General features: G+C 33.3%; 1 protein-coding gene across 1 annotated transcript in view; it reads right to left on the bottom strand.

Annotated features, from left to right (window-relative positions):
* The window catches only part of CCDC91 (coiled-coil domain containing 91), a 303,146-nt gene that overhangs the window by 228,285 nt on the left and 53,041 nt on the right, over window positions 1-21,820 (bottom strand). The window contains exon 5 of the mRNA XM_031938091.1: window positions 5,990-6,094. Within this exon, the coding sequence (XP_031793951.1) occupies window positions 5,990-6,094 (105 nt within the window). The remainder of the gene's footprint in view (window positions 1-5,989; window positions 6,095-21,820) is intronic.

Here is a 21,820-nt window from a genome sequence, read left to right as displayed (position 1 = left end):
TAAGGTCAGAAGTCAAACTGAAAGGAGAATAAGAGGAGAGAAAAAGTTAAGGCACAAATTTGGAGGTATCTATTGTAGACAGCTTTTTCAAGGTTAGCTTCAGAGCAGAAGAGATATATAATGAGAGGTAAAAGGGAGAGAGGAATCAAGTGAGGGTTTTTTAAGAATAGAGAAGAGGTGGGCATGTTTACAGGCAGTAAGAAATGAGACTAAAGAAAGAAAAAGACTGAAAGTGAAAGACTAGATGATAGAAAGGCAATCTGTTAGAGGAGATGGGATGGAATGGAATTGCTAAGGTCATTTTGTCATGTGAGACAGAGGTGAAAGAAGTGACAGTAACATAAGACAGTAACATAAGACATACCTAAGAGAAGGGGAAGAGTGTAGGGGTTCCCTAGTATGAGGGCAAAAGTTGAAGAGGAAAGAAAAACTGTAAACCAAGTATCAAATTCATTGCGGAAAAAAGGGGAATAATCTGGCAGTCTGCAGGAAACCACTTTGGTACCTATATAATATAATATAATTTCTTTGATATCCCTTTTTATTTTTTGTATATTAATTTTTACTTTTCAGATAGCATGTTTAGAGCTTCTGCTTGTTAAAAATTAACTTACTTCACAATAATTTTTCCCACATCATGTTTTATTTTGTGTATGTCTATTTATAAATTATGTTTAAAAGCAAAAAATGATAGGGTTTTGATTTCTTTATGTTGTTGCTTTTCATTTCATTGGATTGCTTGATCTATTTATAAACTTAACTCTCAGAACTTTAATATATTTTCCCCCATTTGTCCCAGTTCCTGTTTGTTACTCCTTTTATTTTAGGGTTTTATTAGTTCTCTTTTCTTTCTCCAACAAAATGTAAAACACAGCTTGACCCCCCACATTAAACACATCCATTTTTCTGTCTCATTCCCTCAACTGGGCAGTTCTTTGGCCCCAAAATGGGCCAAAAAATGGGCTAAAAGACCAGTGTTCTCTAAAAAACCAGGAGTCTCTGAACTATTAGTTCAGAGAACTGTAACACTGGTCTTTTAGTGTAACAGTTCTATATTTTGGGTCCTCACAACTTGGGGGAAGGGGCGTGCTCTACTTCAAGTCTAGAATTGTGTTCTACCCTTTCCGATTTTTTTTTCTTCTGCTTTCTATATTTTCTTATTCTCCCTTTTTTTTAAGTTTTCAAAATTTACTTTTATAAGATTTTGATTTCCAATTTTTTGTCCCCCTCTTCCTCTCCTTCACCTTGCCCAAGATGGCAAGCAATCTTAGATAGCTATACTGCCACATTAGTCATGTGGTAAAAGAAGAATCCAAACAAAAGGGAAAATCCACAAGAAAGAAAGAAAGAAAGAAAGAAAAAACAGTGAACTTCCAATTTGCCTTCAGAATTCATAGTTCTTTCTTTGAATATGGATAGCCTTTACCATCAATTGTCTTAGATATAATTGTATTGTTAAGAGCTAAGTCTACCAAAGTTGAACACAGCACAATATTGTTGTTACTGAGTACAATGTTCTAGTTTTGCTCACTTTACTAGGTATCAGTTCATGTAAATATACCTTGTATCCATGTATACTGCTCATTTCTTATAGGACAAAATTTGTTCATCTGTTCTTGAATCAAAGGGTATTTTCTCAATTTCCAATTCTTTGCCACCACAAAGAGAGCTATTATAAACATATTTGTATCTGTGGGTGCTTTTTCCTTTATTATGATCCCTTTAAAACATAAACTCTATAGTGCTAATGCTGGATCAAAGGGTATTTACACTTTTATAATTCTTTGGGCATAGTTACAAAATAATTGGATGAATTCACAGCTCCATAGACAATGCAATTTTATCACATCATCTCCAAATTTTATCATTTTCCTTTTCTCTCATTTTAGTCTCATTAGATCTTATATTATGATATGTGTGAAGTAATACCTCAGAATTCTTTCAATTTGCACTTATATTATCAATAGCGATTTAGAGCACTTTTCCATGGAACTATGGATAGCTTTAATTTCTTCATCTGAAAATTGCCTACTCATATCCTTTGACCATTTATCAGTTGAGAAATGACTAGTTTTCTTACACTTTTGACTCAGTTCTCCATATGTTTGAGAAATGAGATCTTTATCAGAAACACTACCTATAAAAATAAGTTTCTTGGGGCAGCTAAATGGTATAGTGGATAGAGTACCATCCTTGAAGTCAGGAGGACCCGAGTTTAAATCTGGCCTCAGACACTTAACACTTCCTAGGTATGTGATCTTGGGCAAGTTACTAAACCCCAACTGCATCAGCAAAAAAAAAAAAAAAAAAAAACTTTCCCAACATTCTACTTCCCTTCAAATCTTGGCTGCTCTGGCTTTGTTAGGATTGCTATGGCATTGGATAAGTAAATTAATTTAGGCAGAATTGTTATTTTTATTACATTAGCTTGGCCTACTCATAAGCACTTTTATGTTTTTCCAATTATTTAGATCTGACTGTTTGAAAAAAAGTTTTGTAATTGTGTTCATGTTTCTTGGGTTTATGTTGGCAGGAAGACTCTCAAATATTTTATACTATCCATAGTTCTTTTAAATAGAATTTTCTTTCTCTCTCTTGCTGATAGAATTTGTTAATAATATGCAGAAAAACTGATGATTTATGTGGGTTTATTATACATCCTGCAATTTTGCTAAAGTTGTTGCTTGCTTCAAATAGGTTTTTACTTGATTCTCTAGGATTCTCTTAAGTATACCATTATGTCAACTACAAAGAATGAAAGATTTATTTCCTCATTTCCTTCTCAAATTCCTTCCATTTCTTTTTCATCTCTTGTTATTAAAGGTAACATTTCTAGTACAGTACTAAATAATAGTAGTGAAAACAGACATTCTTGTTCACCCCTGATCTTAACTGTGAATGCTTCTAGATTATCCCAATATTTACAATGCTTAATAACTAGTTATAAGGAAAACTCTATCTATGCCTATGCTCTCTGGTGTTTTTTTTAGGATGGATGCTATATTTTATCAAAAGCTTTTTCTGCATTTTTTGAAATAATCTTATGATTTCTTTCAGTTTTACTCACTTGATATTTATGCTGACAGTTTGCCTAATATTGAATTAGCCATGCATTCTGGGATATATCCCATGTAAACACAATATATTGTCCTAGTGATAAATTAGTGTACCTATTTGCTAATAATTCATTTAAAATTTTTGCTTTATGTAGAGGGCTGAAACTCCTAAAAGATATGCTTGAATCAAACAACCAAGCACTTCAGGCTAATTACTTATTTGATATGATACAATGACTCTATTAGCATATGTTTGGATAAATGGCTCTTCTCACAATTGATGCTGGCTCAATGTTTGGTGTTAAGAAGGTTGTAGGCAAGGATTAGAGGGTGGAGGGACAGAGGCCCGAGTCACTTTGCAGTAAGATGAGGAGGAGAGAAGTTGGTAACTCTGGACTTGAGAATCCAGGATTTTGGCAAGTCTCGTGGCAGTTTGCCTGCTTCTTTCACTTCTCCCCCTAAAGACCAAGGACTTTTATTTATCCTGACTTTGGCTGATCCTGAGACCTCCAGGGAGCTAACCTGGACTTCACAGCTTTATATATTAATTAGGGAGATTGGTCTGTGATTTTATTTCTCTGTCTTAGCTATCTCTGGTTTAGATCTCAGCACCATATTTGTATCATAAAAAGAAGAAAAAATCTTCACATATTTTTTCCCAAATATTATGTAGTATTAGAATTGATTGCTCTTAGAAATTTAATTGATCTTAGCTTAGAGATATTTTTTTCTCAATAGAATATTTTTTTCCCCAAATACATGTAAAGGTAGTTTTTCAACATTCCCTTTTCTTTGATTTTGTGTTTCAAATTTTTCTACCTAATTTCCTTCACAAAACAGAAAGCAATCTGAAATAGGTTAATACATATATTTCTTTTAAACATAGTTCTCTAGTTTTCATTTTGTACAAGAAAAAGCAATTCAAAAGAGAAAAACTACAAGAAAAGGAAAATAAACAACAAAAAGGTGAAAATACTAGGCTTTGATCCATATTTAGTCTCCACAGTTCTACCTCTGGATGCAGATGGCATTTTCCATCCAGAGTCTATTGGAATTGTTTTGAATTACCACATTGTTGAGAAGAACCAAATCCATCACAATGATCTTCATTTCTGCTCACTTTAATCAACAGCAGTTCATGTAAATCTTTCCAGGCTTTTCTGAAATCGGTTTGTTCATCATTTCTTATACAACAATAATATTCAATGACATTCATATACCATAATTTATTCAGCCATCTACAAGTGACAGTCATTCACTCAATTTCCACTTCTTTACCCCAAGAAAAAGTGAGCCCACTAACATTTTTGCATATATGAGTCCTTTTTCCTCTTTTATGATTTCTTTGGGATATGGATGCAGTACACTGCTGAATCAAAAGGTATACACAATTGAATAGCCCTTTGATCATAGTTCCAAATTGCTTTCTAGAATGGTTGCACCAATAATGCATTAGTGTCTCAATTTCCCTCCAACATTTATCATTATTTTTGCTGTCATTTTAGCCAATCTGAGAGATGTGGAATGGTAGCTCATGTTCTTTTCATTTATATTTCTCTAATCAATATTGATTTAGAAAGGGAATGAGTACTGTATTTTGTCAAAAGGTTCTTCTGCATCTATTGAAATTATTATATGATAATAAATGGCTTTAATTTCTTCATATGAAAATTGTCTGTTCATATCCTTGGACCAATTATCAATTGAAGAATGACTGGTATTCTTATAAATTTGAGTCAATTTTGATATATATTAGAAACAAGTCCTTTATCAGAAACACTGGCTATAAACATTGTTTCCCAGCTGTTTCCCTTATAATCTTTGCTTTTGCTTTTGTTTGTGCAAAAACTTTTTTAATTTAATGTAGTCAAAATTATCCATTTTGTATTTCATAATGTTTTTAGTTCTTTGTTTAAAAAATAATAATAATTCCTCCCTTCTCCAAAGAGCTACTAAGTATTCCTTGATCTTCTAGTTTGCTTATATTACTCTTTACACCTAAATCATGAACCTATTTTGATATTATCTTAGTATAGGGTAATAGATCTTGGTCACTGCCTAGTTTCTACTTTATTGTTTTCCAATTTTCCCAGCCTACCCATAAGCAATTGATTTTTTCTCTTTTTTTGATTTTTTTTTATTATAATAACTTTTTATTGACAGAGCAATTGATTTTTTTCCAACTGCTTACATATAACTTTATTTGTATGGAAACTGTTTTATAAGTGTGTTCATATAGTTCCTGATTTTGTTTTTGTTTTTGTTTTGGCAAGTAAATTCCCAAATACTTAATATTAGTTATTTTAACTATGACAGAAATGACAAGATTTGACAATAGGTTGCATTTGTGGAATAAATGAGAGTGAAAAGTTCAAAATGACACTGGGAGACTAGGAGAATAATATAGTGTTCTCATCATAATAGGGATATTCAGAAAAAAGAAGGATTTAGTGTGTATATATTTCATTTTAAATGGATGTCATGTTTTCCTCTGAAAAAAATTAAGTTCTTTTGAGGGCAAGACTATTTTTGATAATAATTTATCATTACTGATGATATCAAAAAGGCTTAGAAAATGCATTATTATATCAAATGTCAACTTGTGACTAGTGAAATAACAAAAAACTTTGTTATTATTATTATTAATGCTGAATTAAATTATTTATATTATTGAATTATTGAAAATTATATTACTGAATCAAAATACAATCTTTTCTAACCAATTCCTTCCATCTTTTTGGTTCCAACAATACCCTACTTTCTTGTCTATGGTCATCAATATTTCATACTAAATTCAGCTATCCATTTTAAAAATTTACAAATGCTTACTGATGGAAACTTGGTTAGAGCACAGTAAATGAATATTCATTCTCAAAATTTACAGATTACCTTCATTAAAATGATTATAGTTAACTGTGAAAAAGAAAGTTTACCTGAAGTATTTTGTATTTATCCTGAAGAAAAATTGCTTCATCTTCTTTTTCTTTTAGGATGCTTTTTTCTAGAACTCTATGCTTTTCCACCAATGTTTCTAACTCCTAAAGGAAAAAAGAAAAGAGCGCCAGAATTTATAGTGTCAAAATTGACTCTCAACTAATTTTTTTTGCTAAGAATTGCAGAATATTATACATATGTTAAATGCAGAAGACTAATTATACTAGATTCCATACATTTACAAGAGTTCTGGATGCCCCTCTATTTACAAAGGATTTTTATATTCAAACATAAAAAGATATTGTAACTTTCCTAGACATGAGACCTTGGACATGGCCACTATTTATTGTAGTATTTCTGTATTTTTTAACCATTTAATATGTATTGTTGGATAATCAATCAACTGTTATTTTCCATATTCAGCACTGTTGAGATATTTTTTTTATTTTTTTAACATTCACTTTTTAAAAATTTTGACATACAAATTTTCTCCTTTCCACCTCACACCAGGAATAGAGATGGTTATACTAATAAGTTCTAATTGAATTTTTATTATTATTATTATTTTTTATTTAATAGCCTTTTATTTACAGGATATATACATGGGTAACTTTACAGCATTAACAATTGCCAAACCTCTTGTTCCAATTTTTCACCTCTTACCCCCCCACCCCCTCCCCTAAATGGCAGGATGACCAGTAGATGTTAAATATATTAAAATATAACTTAGATACACAATAAGTATACATGACCAAAACATTATTTTGCTGTACAAAAAGAATCAGACTCTGAATTATTGTACAATTAGCTTGTGAAGGAAATCAAAAATGCAGGTGTGCATAAATATAGGGATTGGGAATTCAATGTAATGGTTTTTAGTCATCTCCCAGAGTTCTTTTTCTGGGCATAGCTAGTTCAGTTCATTACTGCTCCATTAGAAATGATTTGGTTGATCTCGTTGCTGAGGATGGCCTGATCCATCAGAACTGGTCATCATCTAGTATTGTTGTTGAAGTATATAATGATCTCCTGGTCCTGCTCATTTCACTCAGCATCAGTTCGTGTAAGTCTCTCCAGGCCTTTCTGAAATCATCCTGTTGGTCATTTCTTACAGAACAGTAATATTCCATAATTTTCATATACCACAATTTATTCAGCCATTCTCCAACTGATGGACATCCATTCAGTTTCCAGTTTCTAGCCACTACAAAAAGGGCTGCCACAAACATTCGTGCACATACAGGTCCCTTTCCCTTCTTTATAATCTCTTTGGGGTATAATCCCAGTAGTAACACTGCTGGATCAAAGGGTATGCACAGTTTGATAACTTTTTGAGCATAGTTCTAATTGAATTTTTAAAAAAATTTCTTCTTCCTTCCATCTCACACCAGGAATAAATATGGTTACACTAATAAGTTCTCATTATTTTTTTTTCAATGAGCAAAGAAAAAAAAACAATCATAGAAACTTACTATGGGAACAAGAAAAACTAGTATTCATCTTCAGATGAAGAAAGTGAAGTAAAAAAATTAAATAAATAAATAAATAAAGCATCTACTAACACAAAGTGTAATATTAAATGATTACTTGCCCAGAAAGAATTTACTAAAGAATTTAAGAATTATTTTAAACATCAAATGAAAGAAATTGAGGGGAAAAGAAGGATGGAAAAATGGAAGGACAGATAGAAGGAAGAAAGGAAGGAAGGAAGGAAGATATGGAGGGAGGAGAAAGGGAGGGAGAGAGACAGAGACAGAGACAGAGAAAGACAGAGAGAGACAGAAAGAGAGAGAGAAAAAAGAAAGAGAAATCATTCAAGAAAAACAAGAAGTTCATGAAAAGAAAGTCAACCAACTAAAAAAGTAGATCCAGAGTCCTAAAGAAGAAAATAATTCTTTGAAAATTAGAATTGGTCAAGGAGAAGCCAATAAAGATATGAGACCAAAAAAACAAAACATAAAGAATGAAAAAATAGAACAGAATGTGAATAATTATATAAGAAACACAATAAATCTGGAGAACAGCTCAAGAAGAGAAAATATAAAAATAATTGGATTATTCAGAACCATGACCAAAAAAAGAACTTTGACAAAATAATGCAAGCAATAATCAAAAACAATTGTCTTGAAGTAATTACAACATGAGGGGAAAATAGAAACTGAAAAACTCCACTGAACACCACCTTAAAGAGACCCTACAAGGAAAACACATTATTGCTAAACTTCAAAATCCTCAGATGAAAAAGAAATTTTACAAGATACCAACAAACAAATAAAAATTTAAATATGCTGGAGATACAATTATAATTGTACAAAATTTATCAGCAGATTCAAAAAATCAGATCTGTAGCCAAAGGTCTTATTCAGCAAAACTAACCATGACATTGAACAAAACCAAAAATAGACATTTAATGAACTCACAGATTTTCAGGATTTTCTCTCAACCAAATCTGAATTCAACAGAAAAATTTAACATATAAGAGCAAACATTAAAGAATAATTTTAAGGGAATCAATGAAAAGGACAAATTGTTGATGTTTTATAGGAAGAAGTATAAACAATGTGACATCAGTAATTGAGTAGCTCAAAATAAAGAGTAGGGCAGATATGACCTGACTCTAAAAAAGCAAACTGCCTAGGAAAAGATAAGAACAGCAATTATGCTATAAAAATGAGGTTCAGAAGAAGAAATGATACAGAGGTATTGGATAGAGAAAGAAGATGGGGACATCTGAAAACCTATTCACATCTGAAATAGATTAAATAGAGAAGAATGTATTTATATACCATGAAGAATATAATACCCTCCAAAATTTACAAAGAAATAAGTGAGAAGAAAATATCATAAGGTGGAGTATGGAAGGGAATGTAGATTAATGGGAGGGAAATAAGCTATATAGATTAATTGGAACGGGATAAATGAGGAGAGAAAGAGTTGGGGTAAAAGAAAAGGAAGAGATCAATGAGTGGAGAGAAGTTAAGCAACAACAAAGCAATAAAAGAAGTAGAACTAAAGTATAGCAGTTAAGCAGAGATATGAAATAAAAGGTAGATACAAACACAATAACAAGAATTAAGAATAAAACTCACCAGAAAAAAAAGTAGGGCTAGCAAATATTAATCTCAAAAGCAAATTCAAAGATTCAATCAAGAAAGGAATCTACATTATATCTCAGCCATATTAAGATTTTAGTTGCATGTCTACATATGTGTAAATGCATATATGTGTGTCCACGTAAGAATATGTATGTATATATGTATATGTGCATGTAAGTATATACTAATGCGGTCTTCACATACACATATAAGTATATATATATATATATATGCATCCTAAACTGTAGCCTGCGTGGAGGAGATAAGGGACATGAAAGAGGGAAAAAAGAATAAAATAAAAAATGCACAGCAAAGAACAAAAGAATAAAACAAAAGGAAGCAAAGGAAGATGGATAGTCATGAATACAATTATTATATATGTTTTTTGATTAAAGCTTTTTTTTATTTTCAAAACATATGTATGGATAATTTTTCAACACTGACCCCTGCAAAAACAAGCATTTCAAATTTTCTCCCCTTTCCTCCCATCTCCTTCCCTAGATGGAAAGTAATCCAATATATGTTAAACATGGTAAAATATATGTTAAATAGCATATTTTATACACACACACACACACACACACACACACACACACATTTATACATTTATCTTGTTGCATAAGAAAAATCAGATCAAAAAGGAAAAAAAATGAGAAAGAAAACAAAATGCAATAAAACAACAGCAAAAAAAGTGAAGATGCTATGCTGTGATCCACTCTCAGTTCCCCCAGTCCTCTTTTTGGGTGTAGATGACTCTCTTCATCACAAAATAATTGGAACTGGTCTGAATCATTGCACTATAGAAAAAAGTCACATCCATCACAATTGATAATCGTATAATCTTCTTGTTGCTGTGTATATTGATCTCCTGGTTCTGTTCATTTCAGTTAGAATAAGTTCATGTAAGTCTCTCCAGGCATTTCTGAAATCATGCTGCTGATTATGTCTCATAGAACAATAATATTTCATAACATTCACATAGCACAATTTATTCAGCCATTCTCCAACAGATGGGCCTGCACTCAATTTCCAGTTTCTTGCCAGTACAAAAAGGGCTGTTATAAACATTTTTGCATATGTGAACCTTTTTTTTCTTTTTTGATCTCTTTAGAATACAGATCAGTAGAGATACTGCTGGAATAAAGGGATGCACATTTTGATAGCCTTTTGTGTTAGTTCCAAATTGTGCTCCAGAATGGTTGTATCAGTTCACAATGCCACCAACATTACATTAGTGTACCAATTTTCCCACATCCCCTCCTGTTAGAATTGTTACAAGGTGCTAAGTCAGTTATCTAATTTAGCATGGTAACCAGTTCTCTAGCTCACTAATGTGTTTAGTACCCATTGAGGTACTACAAGATGCACAAGTCAGAGAGGAGTCCAGGAGATTCACAAGTCAGAGAGGAGTGGAGAAGTCAGAAGCCCACAATCCCAGTCTCGGAGGAGGAGTCAACTTTTGAGTTCACACCTCTAAAAGAGCATATAAAACGACAAGCCCACTGGGATCACTCCGGGAGATTGAGAAGCCAGGATTCATGTGGGCAGAACGAAGGATTCAGAGAGAGCTGGAGGCTGAAGCTGGAAGAGCCAAAAGATTAGCAACAAGAACTCTTGTAACCAAGGAGAGAGATAATCCTAAGAAAGCTAACCAGACTATTTTGGAAGAAACAATAAAGGACTGGACTTTAACAGCTGGCTGCATTTGAGGTGATTATTACACTGAACTGAAACTAAGGCTGCCTCCAGAAGCTCCCCAAGAAACCTGCTCCTAGAGAACGATTATATTTTAGAGAAGAGAACATTACACCCTCCAACATTCATTATTATCATTTCCTGTCATCTTAGCCAACGTGAAAGGTGAGTAGTAATACTTCAGAATTTTCTTAATTCAAATTTCAATGATCAATACTGATTTAGAGCACCTTTTCATATGGCTAGAAATGGTTTCAATTTCTTTATCTGAAGATTTTTTGTTCATATCCTTTGACCATATATCAACTAGAAAAATGGCTTTAATTGTTATAAATCTGAGGGAATTTTCTATATATTTTAGAAATTAAAATCCTTGAATGTAAAAATATTTTCCCAGTTTATTGCTTTCCTTCTAAACTTGTCTACATCAGTTTCATTTGTACAAAACCTTTTTAACTTAATATAATAAAAATTGTCTATTTTGTGTTTTGTATATAATGAACTACAGTATTTAATTTGCCACAAAGCCATCCTTTCTCCACAGATCTAAGAGGTAAACTATCCTTTATTCTTCTAATGTGCTTATAGTATCACTTTTTTATTATTAAAAAGTTTTCATTTATAAAACATATGCATGGGTAATTTTTCAACACTGACCCTTGCAAAGCCTTCTGTTCCAAATTATCCTCTCCTTTTCCCAACCCCTCTCCCCCAGATGGCAGGTAGTCCAATACATGTTAAATATGTTAAAATATATGTTAAGACTAATGTATGTACACATATTTATACAGTTATCCTGCTGTACAAAAAAATCAGATCAAGAAGGAAAAAAAACTGGTTAAGAAAACAAAATGCAAGCAAATAACAGAAAGAGTGAGAATCCTATGTTGTAGTTCACACTCAAATCCCACAATCCTCTTTTCGGGTGTAGATGCCTGTCTTCATCACTGAACAAGTGGAATTAGTATGAATTATCTCATCGTTGAAAAGAGCAAAATCCATCAGAATTGATCATTGTATACAATCTTATTGTATACTAGTCTCATTGTTGCTGTGTATAATGATCTCCTGGTTCTGCTCATTTCATTTTGCATCATGTCATATAAGTCTTTCCAGGCCTCTAGGAAATTATGCTGCTGGTCATTTCTTACAGAAAAATAATATTCCATAACATTCAGATGCCATAATTTATTCAAGAATTCTCCAATTGATGGGCATCCATTCGGTTTCTAGTTTCTTGCCACTACAAAAATGGCTGCCACAAGCATTTTTGCACATGTAGGTCCTTTTCCTTCCTTTAAAATCTCTTTGGCATATAAATCCAGTAGAAACACTGCTGGGTCAAATGGTATGTATAGTTTGACAGCTTTTTGAGCATAGTTCCCAACTGCTCTCCAGAATGGTTATATCTTTTTACAGTTCCACAAGCAATATATCAGTGTCCTAGTTTTCCTACATCCCCTCCAACATTCATCATTATCTTTTCCTGTCATCATTGCCAATATAAGAGGTATGTAGTAGTATTGTTGTTGAAATATATAATGGTCTCCTGGTTCTGCTCATTTCACTTAGCACACATGTTAAGTCTCTCCAAACCTCTCTGTATTCATTCTGCTGGTCATTTCTTATAGAACAATAATATTCCAAAACATTCATATACCACAATTTGCCCAGCCATTCTGCAATTGATGGGCATCCATTTAATTTCCAATTTCTAGCTACTATAAAAAGGGCTGCTACAAACATTTTGGCTCATACAGGTCCCTTTGCCTTCTTTAAGATCTCTTTGGGATATAAGCCCAGTAGTAATACTGCTGGATCAAAGGGTATGAACAGTTTGACAGCTTTTTAAGCATAGTTCCAAATTGCTCTCCAGAATGGTTGGATCCGTTCAAAACTCTACCAATAATGCCTCAGTGTCCCAGGTTCCCCACATGCCCTCCAACATTTATTATTATCTTTTTTTGTCATCTTAGCCAATCTGAGTGCTATATAGTAGAATCTCAGAGTTGTCTTAATTTGCATTTCTCTGATCAATAAGATTTGGAACACCTTTTCATATAGGTAAAAATACTTTCAATTTTGTCATCCTAGAATTGTCTGTTCATATCTTTTGACCATTAATCAATTGGAAAATGGCTTGATTTCTTAAAATTAGAATTAATTCTCTATATATTTTGGAAATGAGGCCTTTATCAGAACCTTTAACTGTAAACATGTTTTCCCAGTTTATTGCTTCCCTTCTGATCTTCTCTGCATTAGTTTTGTTTGGACAAAAGCTTTTTAACTTGATATAATCAAAATTTTCTATTGTGTGATCAATGATGATCTCTATTTATTCTTTGGTCACAAATTCATTCCTCCTCCACAGGTCTAAGAGGTAAATTATCCTATGTTCTTCTATTTTATTTATAATCTCATTCCTTATTCCTAGATCATGAACCCATTTTGTTCTTATCTTGGTGTATGATGCCTAGTTCCTGCCAGACTAATTTCCAATTTTCCCAGTAGTTTTGTCAAATACTGCATTCTTATCTCAAAAGTTGGGGTCTTTGGGTTTGTCAAACACTAAGATTTCTATAGTTATTGACAAATTTGTCCTGTGAACCTAACCTATTCCACTGATCAACTAGTCCATTTCTTACCCAACACCAAATGTATTTTGGTGACCGCTGCTTTATAATATAGTTTTAGATCAGGTGCAGCTAAGCCACCTTCATTTGATTTTTTTTTCATTAGTTCTCATGAAACTCTCAACCTTTTGTTCTTCCAGATGAATGTTGTTGTTATTTTTTCTAGGTCATTAAAATAGTTTCTTGGTAGTCTGATTGGTACAGCACTAAATAAATAGATTAGTTTAGGCCACAGGAGTCCTCAAACTGTGCCAGATGTGGCAGTTGAGGTCGATTATCCCCCTCACACAAGGCTATGAAGTTTCTTTATTTAAAGGCCCAGAAAACAAAGAGGGGCAGTGAACTGGCCCCCTATTTAAAAAGTTTGAGGAGCCCCGGTTAGAGAGTATTGTCATCTTTATTATATTCACATGACCTATCCAAGAGCACTTAATATTTTTCAAATTGTTTAGATCTGACTTTATTTATGTGGAAAATGTTTTGTAGTTTTGCTAATACAATTCCTGACTTTCCCTTGGAAGATAAGTTCTCAAATATTTTATACTATTGAGAATTATTTTAAATGGAATTTCTCTTTATATCTTTTGCTCTTAGATTTTGTTAGTGATGTATAAAAATGCTGATGATTTATGTGGATTTATTTTGTATCCTGTAACTTTGCTAAAATTGTGGATTATTTCTAATAGTTTTTTAAGTTGATTCTTTAGGGTTCTCTAAGTATACCATCATATCATCTGCAAAGAGTGATAATTTAGTTTTCTCATTACCTATTCTAATTCCTTTAATCTATATTTCACCTCTTATTGCTGAAGCTAGCCTTTCTAACACAATATTGAATAGTAATGGTGATAGTGGTCAACCTTATTTCACCCTGATTTTACTGGGAATGGCTCCAGTTTATCACCATTATATATGATGCTTACAGGTGGTTTTAAATAGATGCTACTATTTTAAGGAAAAGTCCATTTATTCCTATACTCTCTAGTATTTTTAATAGGAATGAGATTTTATCAAATGCTTTTTCTGCATCTATTGAGATGATCATATGTTTTTTGTTAATTTGATTATTGATATATTCAATTATTTTAATAGTTTTCTTAATATTAAACTAGCCCTGCATTCCTGGTATAAATCTTACTTGGTCATGGTGTATTATCCTGGGGAGGATTTTCTATAATCTTTTTGCTCGTATTTTATTTAAGATTTTCATTAGGAGATTGGTCTATAATTTTTTTTTTTATATTTTGTCTGTAATGGGCTGAGGTTTGAGTTGATGCACTGAGGTCCCAAGTACGTGAGGCTAAATAGTAATTGGGCTATACTCTATTAATATACATGATTGGATAAAGAATGGTCCCTGCCCACTCTCCATGCAAGTCCTGATGTGTTGTAGAGGAAATGACAATTTTGGTGGGTGGAGGCAGAGAGAGAGACAGGAAGAGAAGCTACGAGAGACTGGGCTGGGTTCCAGATACTCCTAGCTGCTGATCGTGTGGCTGCTGGTCTAGCTAGCTTCTTGAATCAGCTGCACACATTGCTATCGCCGATTCTCTTCCACCTCCGATCCTTCTTCACTGAGAATAAAGACTGACTATTTTCTCCTAACCTGAATTCCTGACTCCTGCTGATTTTAAAATACGCGATCTTCACATTTGTCCTCTCTGGTTTAGGTATCAGTACCATGTCTGTGTCATAAAAGGAATTTGGTAGGACTCCTTCATTTCCTATTTTTTCAAAAAGTTTATATAGCATTGGAGTAAATTCGTCTTTAAATGTTTGGTAGAATTCACATGTAAATCCATCTGGTCCTGAAGATTTTTTCTTAGGGAGTTCATTAATAGTTTGTTCTATTTCTTTTTCTAAATTGGGACCGTTTAACCAATTTACTTCTTCCTCTGTTAATCTGGGAAACCTGTATTTTTGAAGGTATTCATCCATTTCACTTAAGTTATCAAATTTATTGGCATAAAGTTGGGCAAAGTAACTCCTAATGATTGCTCTAATTTCCCTTTCATTAGTGGAAAGTTCCCCTTTTCATTTTTAAGACTAACAATCTGATTTTCCTCTTGCCTTTTTTTAATCAAATTTACCAAGGATTTATCTTTGTTGTTAGTTTTTTCATAGAACTAATTCTTAGTTTTATTTATTAATTCAATAGTTTTTTTAACTTTCAATTTTATTAATCTCTCCTTTTATTTTTAGAATTTCAAATTTAGTGTTTGGAGGTTTTAATTTGCTATTTTTCTAGATTTTTTAGTTGCAAGCCTAATTCACTGATTATCTCTTTCTTGATTTTATGCAAGTAGACCTTCAGAAATATAAAACTTCCCCTTATTACCACTTTGACTGCATCCCACACATTTTGGTATGACATCTCATTATTGTCATTCTCTTGGGTGAAATTATTGTGTCTATGATTTGCTGTTTCACCCATTCCTTCTTTAGGATGAAATTATTTAGTTTCCAATTACTTTTTAGTCTATTTTTCCCTGGCTTTTTATTGAATGTAATTTTCATTGCATTGTGATCTGAAAAGAATGCATTCACTATTTCTGCCTTTCTGCATTTGAATTTCAGTTCTTTATGTCCTAATATAATATGGTCAGTTTTTGTACAAGTTCCATGAACTGCTGAGAATAAAGTGTACTCCTTTCTGCCTCCATTTAGTTTTCTCCAAAGATATACCAGACCTTATTTATCTCTTTAACTGCTTTTTTAATTTATTTTGTGGTTTGATTTATCTAGTTCTGAGAGGGTAAGGTTGAGATCTCTCACTATTATAGTTTTGCTGTCTATTTCTTCTTGCAGTTCTCTTAATTTCTTTAGGAAGTTAGGTTCTATACCACTTGGTGCATATATGTTTAGTACATTAATGATATTGCTTCATTATCTATGCTACCCTTTAGCAAAATATAGTTTCCTTCCTTATCTCTTTGAATTAGATCAATTTTTGCTTTTGCTTGATCTGAGATCAGGATGGCTACCCCTGCTTTTTTAACTTCACCTAAAGCATAGTAGATCCTAGTCCAACTTTTTACCTTTACTCTGTATGTATCACCCTGCTTCAAGTGTGTTTCCTGTAAACAACATATTGTAGGATTCTGGCTTTCAATCCAGTCTGCTATCCACCACTGCTTTATGGGGGAGTTTATCCCATTCACATTTGTGGTTAAGATTACTAATTCTGTATTTCTTGCCATCTTGTTAAATCCAGATTATGCTTTTCTCTCTTCTTTTTCCCCTTACCCCTTTCCCAGTATTAACCTTATAAGCACCATTTACCTCAAGCAGCCCTCCCTCTTTAGGATCCCTCACTCCCCCTTAGAGTCCCTCCCCCTTTTTTAAACCTTTCCCTTCCAATTTCTGTATTCCCTTCTATTTAGCTTACTCCTTCCCTTTTTGCTTTTCCTCTCCCACTTTTCAACAAAGTGGGAGAAGTTTCTCTATAAACCAAATATGTTTAATATTTTCTCTTTGAGCTAATTCTGATGAGAGTAAGATTCACACTATGATCATCCCTCTGCCTTCTCTCCCTCAGATACAACAGATTTCCTTTGCTCTTCATGAGATGTAGTTTCCCTCTTTTTACCTCCACTTTTCCCTTTTTTTGGTACAATTTCCTTTCCATCTATAGATCCTTTTTTATAACAGTAAACCAAATTATACAAGAACTCTTTATGTTATACCCATAACAAAAATACAGAGTTCTTTTTTACCTTTTTGTGTTTCTCTTGAGTTCTAAAGTTGGAGGTCAAATTTTTTGTTTCACTCTGGTCTTTTTGTCAAAAATACATGGAATTCATCAGTTTCATTAAATGTCCATCTTCTTCCCTGGAAGAAAATGCTCAGTTTGGCTGGATAAGATATTCTTGGCTGCATTCCAATTTCTTTTGCCTTTCAGAACATCCAATTTCCTTTGCCTTTCAGAACATCACATTCCAGGCCCTTCAATTCTTTAATGTGGAAGCTGCTAGATCCTGAGTGATCCTTATTGTGGCTCCTCAGTATTTGAATTTTTTTTTTCTGGCTGCTTGTAGTATTTTTTCCTTGGTCTGATAGTTCTGGAATTTAGCCACAATATTTCTTGGAGTTTTAATTTTGGGATCTCTTTCTGTAGGTCATAAATGAATTCTTTCAATGTCTATTTTACCTTCTGTTTCTATGACATCTGGGCAGTTCTCTTTGATGATTTCCTGAAAAATAATGTCTAGGCTCTTTTTTTTTTCATCATATATTTCAGGGAATCCAATAATCCTTAAGATTGTCTCCCTAAATGGAGCAGTAATGAACCGAATCAGCTACACCCAGTGAAAGAACTCTGGGAGATGACTAAAAACCATTACATTGAATTCCCAATCCTTATATTTTTGCCCACCTGCATTTGGATTTCCTTCACAGGCTAATTGTACAATATTTCAGAGTCTGATTCTTTTTGTACAGCAAAATAACAGTTTGGCCATGTATACTTATTGTGTATCTAATATATATTTTAATATATTTAACACCTACTGGTCATCCTGCCATCTGGGAGAGGGGGTGGGGGGAAAGAGGGGAAAAATTGGACAAGAGGTTTGGCAATTGTCAGTGCTGTAAAGTTACCCATACATATAACCTGTAAACAAAAGGCTATTAAATTAAAAAAAAAAGAAAAGAAAAGATTGTCTCTCCTAGATCTCTTTTCTAGGTTGGTTGTTTTCTCCACTAGGTATTTTACATTTTTTTTTCTATTTTTTCACTTTTTTGTTTTGCTTGATTGATTCTTGTTGCCTTAGTGAGTCATTCGTTTCCATTTGTTTAATTCTGAATTTTAGTGTCTTATTTTCTTCATTTGCTTTTTTTTTAACTTCTTTTTGAATTTGTCCAATTGAATTTTTGAATGAGTTGTTTTGTTCTATGGAATTGTTTTTTCCATTTCACAAATTCTGTTTTTTAGGGAGTTATTTTCTTTTTCCATTTCACAAATTCTGTTTTAAGAAGTCATTTTCTTTTTCTGTTTCACAAATTCTGGGAGTTGCTCTCTCTTTCCAGTTTATCAAATCTATCTTTTAATGAGTTATATGCTTTTTTCCATTTCACTATGTCTATTTTGTGTTGCCTCTCTACTTTTTTACTCAATTTTTTTAAAGTTGAATTAAAGTCTGCCTTTAGGAAAGGAGAGGTTTTCCAAGCAACTGCAGCTTGTGGTTCAATGCTGATTCACTCTCGGTACCGGCTCTGCCATGTGAAGTCATTAGCAGTGCCTGGGCTCTGTGCTGTCTGCCCTGGTGTTTGTGGTCAGTTGCCCAGGCTCAGGCATCCTGAGACTGCACTGCTCCCCAGACTATGAGCTGTCTATGCTGGCATTTGTGGTCAGTTGCCCGGGTCTTGCTGTTTCTCTCCCACTTCTGAATGAAGCCGACCTTCTCTGGTCCGTTTCCTCCTGCCAACTCTCTGCCCCACGGAGGTCACACCACCACACTGAGACTGTTCTTGATTTGAGATCTGGATGGCCACCCCTGCTTTTCTTACTTTAGTTGAAGCATAATAAATTCTGCTTCAGCTTTTTACCTTAACTCTGAATATAACACTCCGCTTTAAATGTTTCTTGTAAATAACAAATTGTAGGATTCTAGATTTTAATCCAGTCTGCTATTGGCTTCAGTTTTACAGGAGAGTTCATCCCATTCACACTGACAGTTAAAAATTACTAACTCTATATTTCCTGCCATCTTGTTTTTCCCCAGTTATACTTTTCCCTTTCTTTTCTCCCTTTCCCTCCTCCCCAGTATTTTGCTTCTGACCACCTCCTAGCTCAAATAATCCTCTCCTTTTTCAGCTCTTCCTCTTTTCTTATCCCTTTCCTTATCTACTTCTGTTCTCCTTTCTATTAGCCTCCTCCTTTCCTTTTTCATTTCTCTGCCCATTTTCCTATAAGGTAAGAAAAGGATCTCTGTGAAGTGTCTGATATTCTCCCCTTTGAGCCAACTCTCATGAAAGTAAGATTCACACAATGTTTATCCCCCTCTCTTCTTTCCCTTAACTGTAATAAGGTTTTTTTTTGCCTCTTTATAAGATATAATTTAACCCAACTTAAGTTCACTTTCCTCTTCTACCAATAGACTCACTTTACTCCTCTAGTTTCTTTTTTATATCATCACAATAAAATCAAATTATACCTGCATCCTCTAAGTACACCCATAACCAAGATACATATCTCAAGAATTAAACATATTATCTTCCCATATAGGAATATAAGTTTTTTAACTTTTAAAAGAAAGTTAAATTTTTTTCTTTTCATTTTATTTTTTTATGCTTCTCTTGAGTTCTGCATTTAAGGATCAAATTTTCTATTCAGTCCTGCTCTTTTCATCAGAAATAAATGAAATTTACATGTTTCATCTGTTTCATTAAATTTCTATTTCTTTCTCTGAAAGATAATGCTCAGTTTTGCTGGTTAATTGATTCTAGGCTACAAATCAATTTCCGTTGGCTTTCAGAATATTAGATTCCATGCCCTTCGATCCTTTAAAGCTGCTAAGTCCTGGGTAATCCTGACTGGGGCTCCTCAATGTTTGGATTGTTTCCTTCTGGCTGCTTGCAATATTTTTTCCTTAATTTGCTAATTTGGAAATTTAGCTATGATGTTTCTTAGACTTTTCATTTGGGGACTCTTTCAGGAGGTGATCAGTGAATTCTTTCAATGGCTATTTTACCCTCTGGTTCTTGGACATCAGTTTTCTTTGACCATTTCCTGAAAAACCATTTCCTGTCTAGGCTCTTCATCATGGTTTTCATAACGTCCAAAAATTCTTAGATTGTCTACTGTAGATCTATTTTCCAAGTCAGTTGTTTTTTCCAATGAGGTATTTTACATTTTCTTCCATTTTTCCACGCTTTTGGTTTTGTTTGACTGATTTGACATCTCATTGAGTCATTCACTTCCATTTTTTAATTCTAATTTTTAGTGAATTATTTTTTTCAGTTAGTTTTTAATCTCCTTTTGCATTTGGCCAGTTGAATGTTTAAATGAGGTATTTTGTTCACTGCATTTTTTTTTTCCATTTCACAGATTCTGCTTTTTCAATGAATTGGTTTCTTTTTCATATCTATTTTGTAAGGAGTTATTTGCATTCTCTATTTTGTCAAATCCATTTGGTAAGGAATTAGATGCTTTTTCCATTTCATTAAATCAATTTTTTAAGAAGTTTTCTTCAGGTAATTTGCCATTCCTTTTCCAAACTCTCCTGGCAAGTTCTCATTTCCTTTCTCCATTTTTCTTCTAACTCTCTTTTAAGATCCTTTTTCAATTCTTCCAAGAGAGCCTTGTGAAATGGGGACCAGTTCATATCACCCTTTGGGACTTCATCTGAAGATGATTAGGCTTTAGGATCCTCAGGGTTTGAGGTCTGTTCTTCTCTTTCTCCATAAAAACTATCTATGGTCATTTATATGGTATCTATCTATAGTCTTTTTACTTTATCCCCCCTTTTTTTTTAAGATTGAGGTCTGCTTTTAAGGCAAAAGGGTGACAGCCATTTTAAGGTTGCCCTGGGGCTGGGGCTGCTAACTGACTTCTGTGGTCAGGTCCTATGTTTTTCTGGGGTTCAGGGTATCTTACAGCTAATCTGCTGATCTGCCAACTAGCACAGAATACCCTAAGAGCCTCCCAGTACATTCCTTTGTGTGGGATGCCACAAAGCCCTTGCTCCTTGTCCTGGGATCCTTAAGCTGTACCTGTGCTCCCCTCTTCCCCTGCCTGATTGAAACAGATCTTTTCTGAAGTTATTCCAAAGTATCTTCTTCCAGAAATTTATTATAATCCAAATATTTGTGAGTTTGGTCACTCCAAAACTAGCTCAGAGGCTTGATGTGGTGTTAATCTGAGTGATGTTAAGAGGAGATCAGATAAAGATGTATCTATTCTCCACCATCTTGGCTTTGCCCCCTATACATGCTTTCCTGAAGTGGAAATTTATTGGTATTATTTTGAATCCACCCTGATATTCTGCTGGCACATGACAATATTTTTTGTTGATTTGTTTGTTTTTCTTTCTTTTTCTATTAAAAAGTTATTTTTTAAAAAAAAGTAAAAAAATAGAAAAAGAAATTGAACAAGCCATCTATGAAAAAAATCATCAGGGCCAGATAGCTTTACAAGTGAATTCTACCAAACATTTAAAGAACAATTAAATCTAATACTTTATAAACTATATGGAAACATAGGTGAAGACAGAGTCCTACCAAATACTTTTTATGCCACAGATATAGGGCTGTTACCTAAACCAGAGAAGGACAAAACAGAGAAAGAAAATCATTGACTAATTTTCCTAATGAATATCAAGGTAAAAATTTTAAATAAAATTTTAACATAGAGATTATAGCAACTTGTCACTAAGATAATAAACAAGGAACATTTGGGATTTATACC

Source organism: Sarcophilus harrisii, chromosome 5 (assembly GCF_902635505.1).
Source record: "Sarcophilus harrisii chromosome 5, mSarHar1.11, whole genome shotgun sequence".
Classification (NCBI taxonomy): domain Eukaryota; kingdom Metazoa; phylum Chordata; class Mammalia; order Dasyuromorphia; family Dasyuridae; genus Sarcophilus; species Sarcophilus harrisii.
Note: the sequence above shows the minus strand (reverse complement) of the source record. Positions and strands in the feature narration are given on the sequence as shown.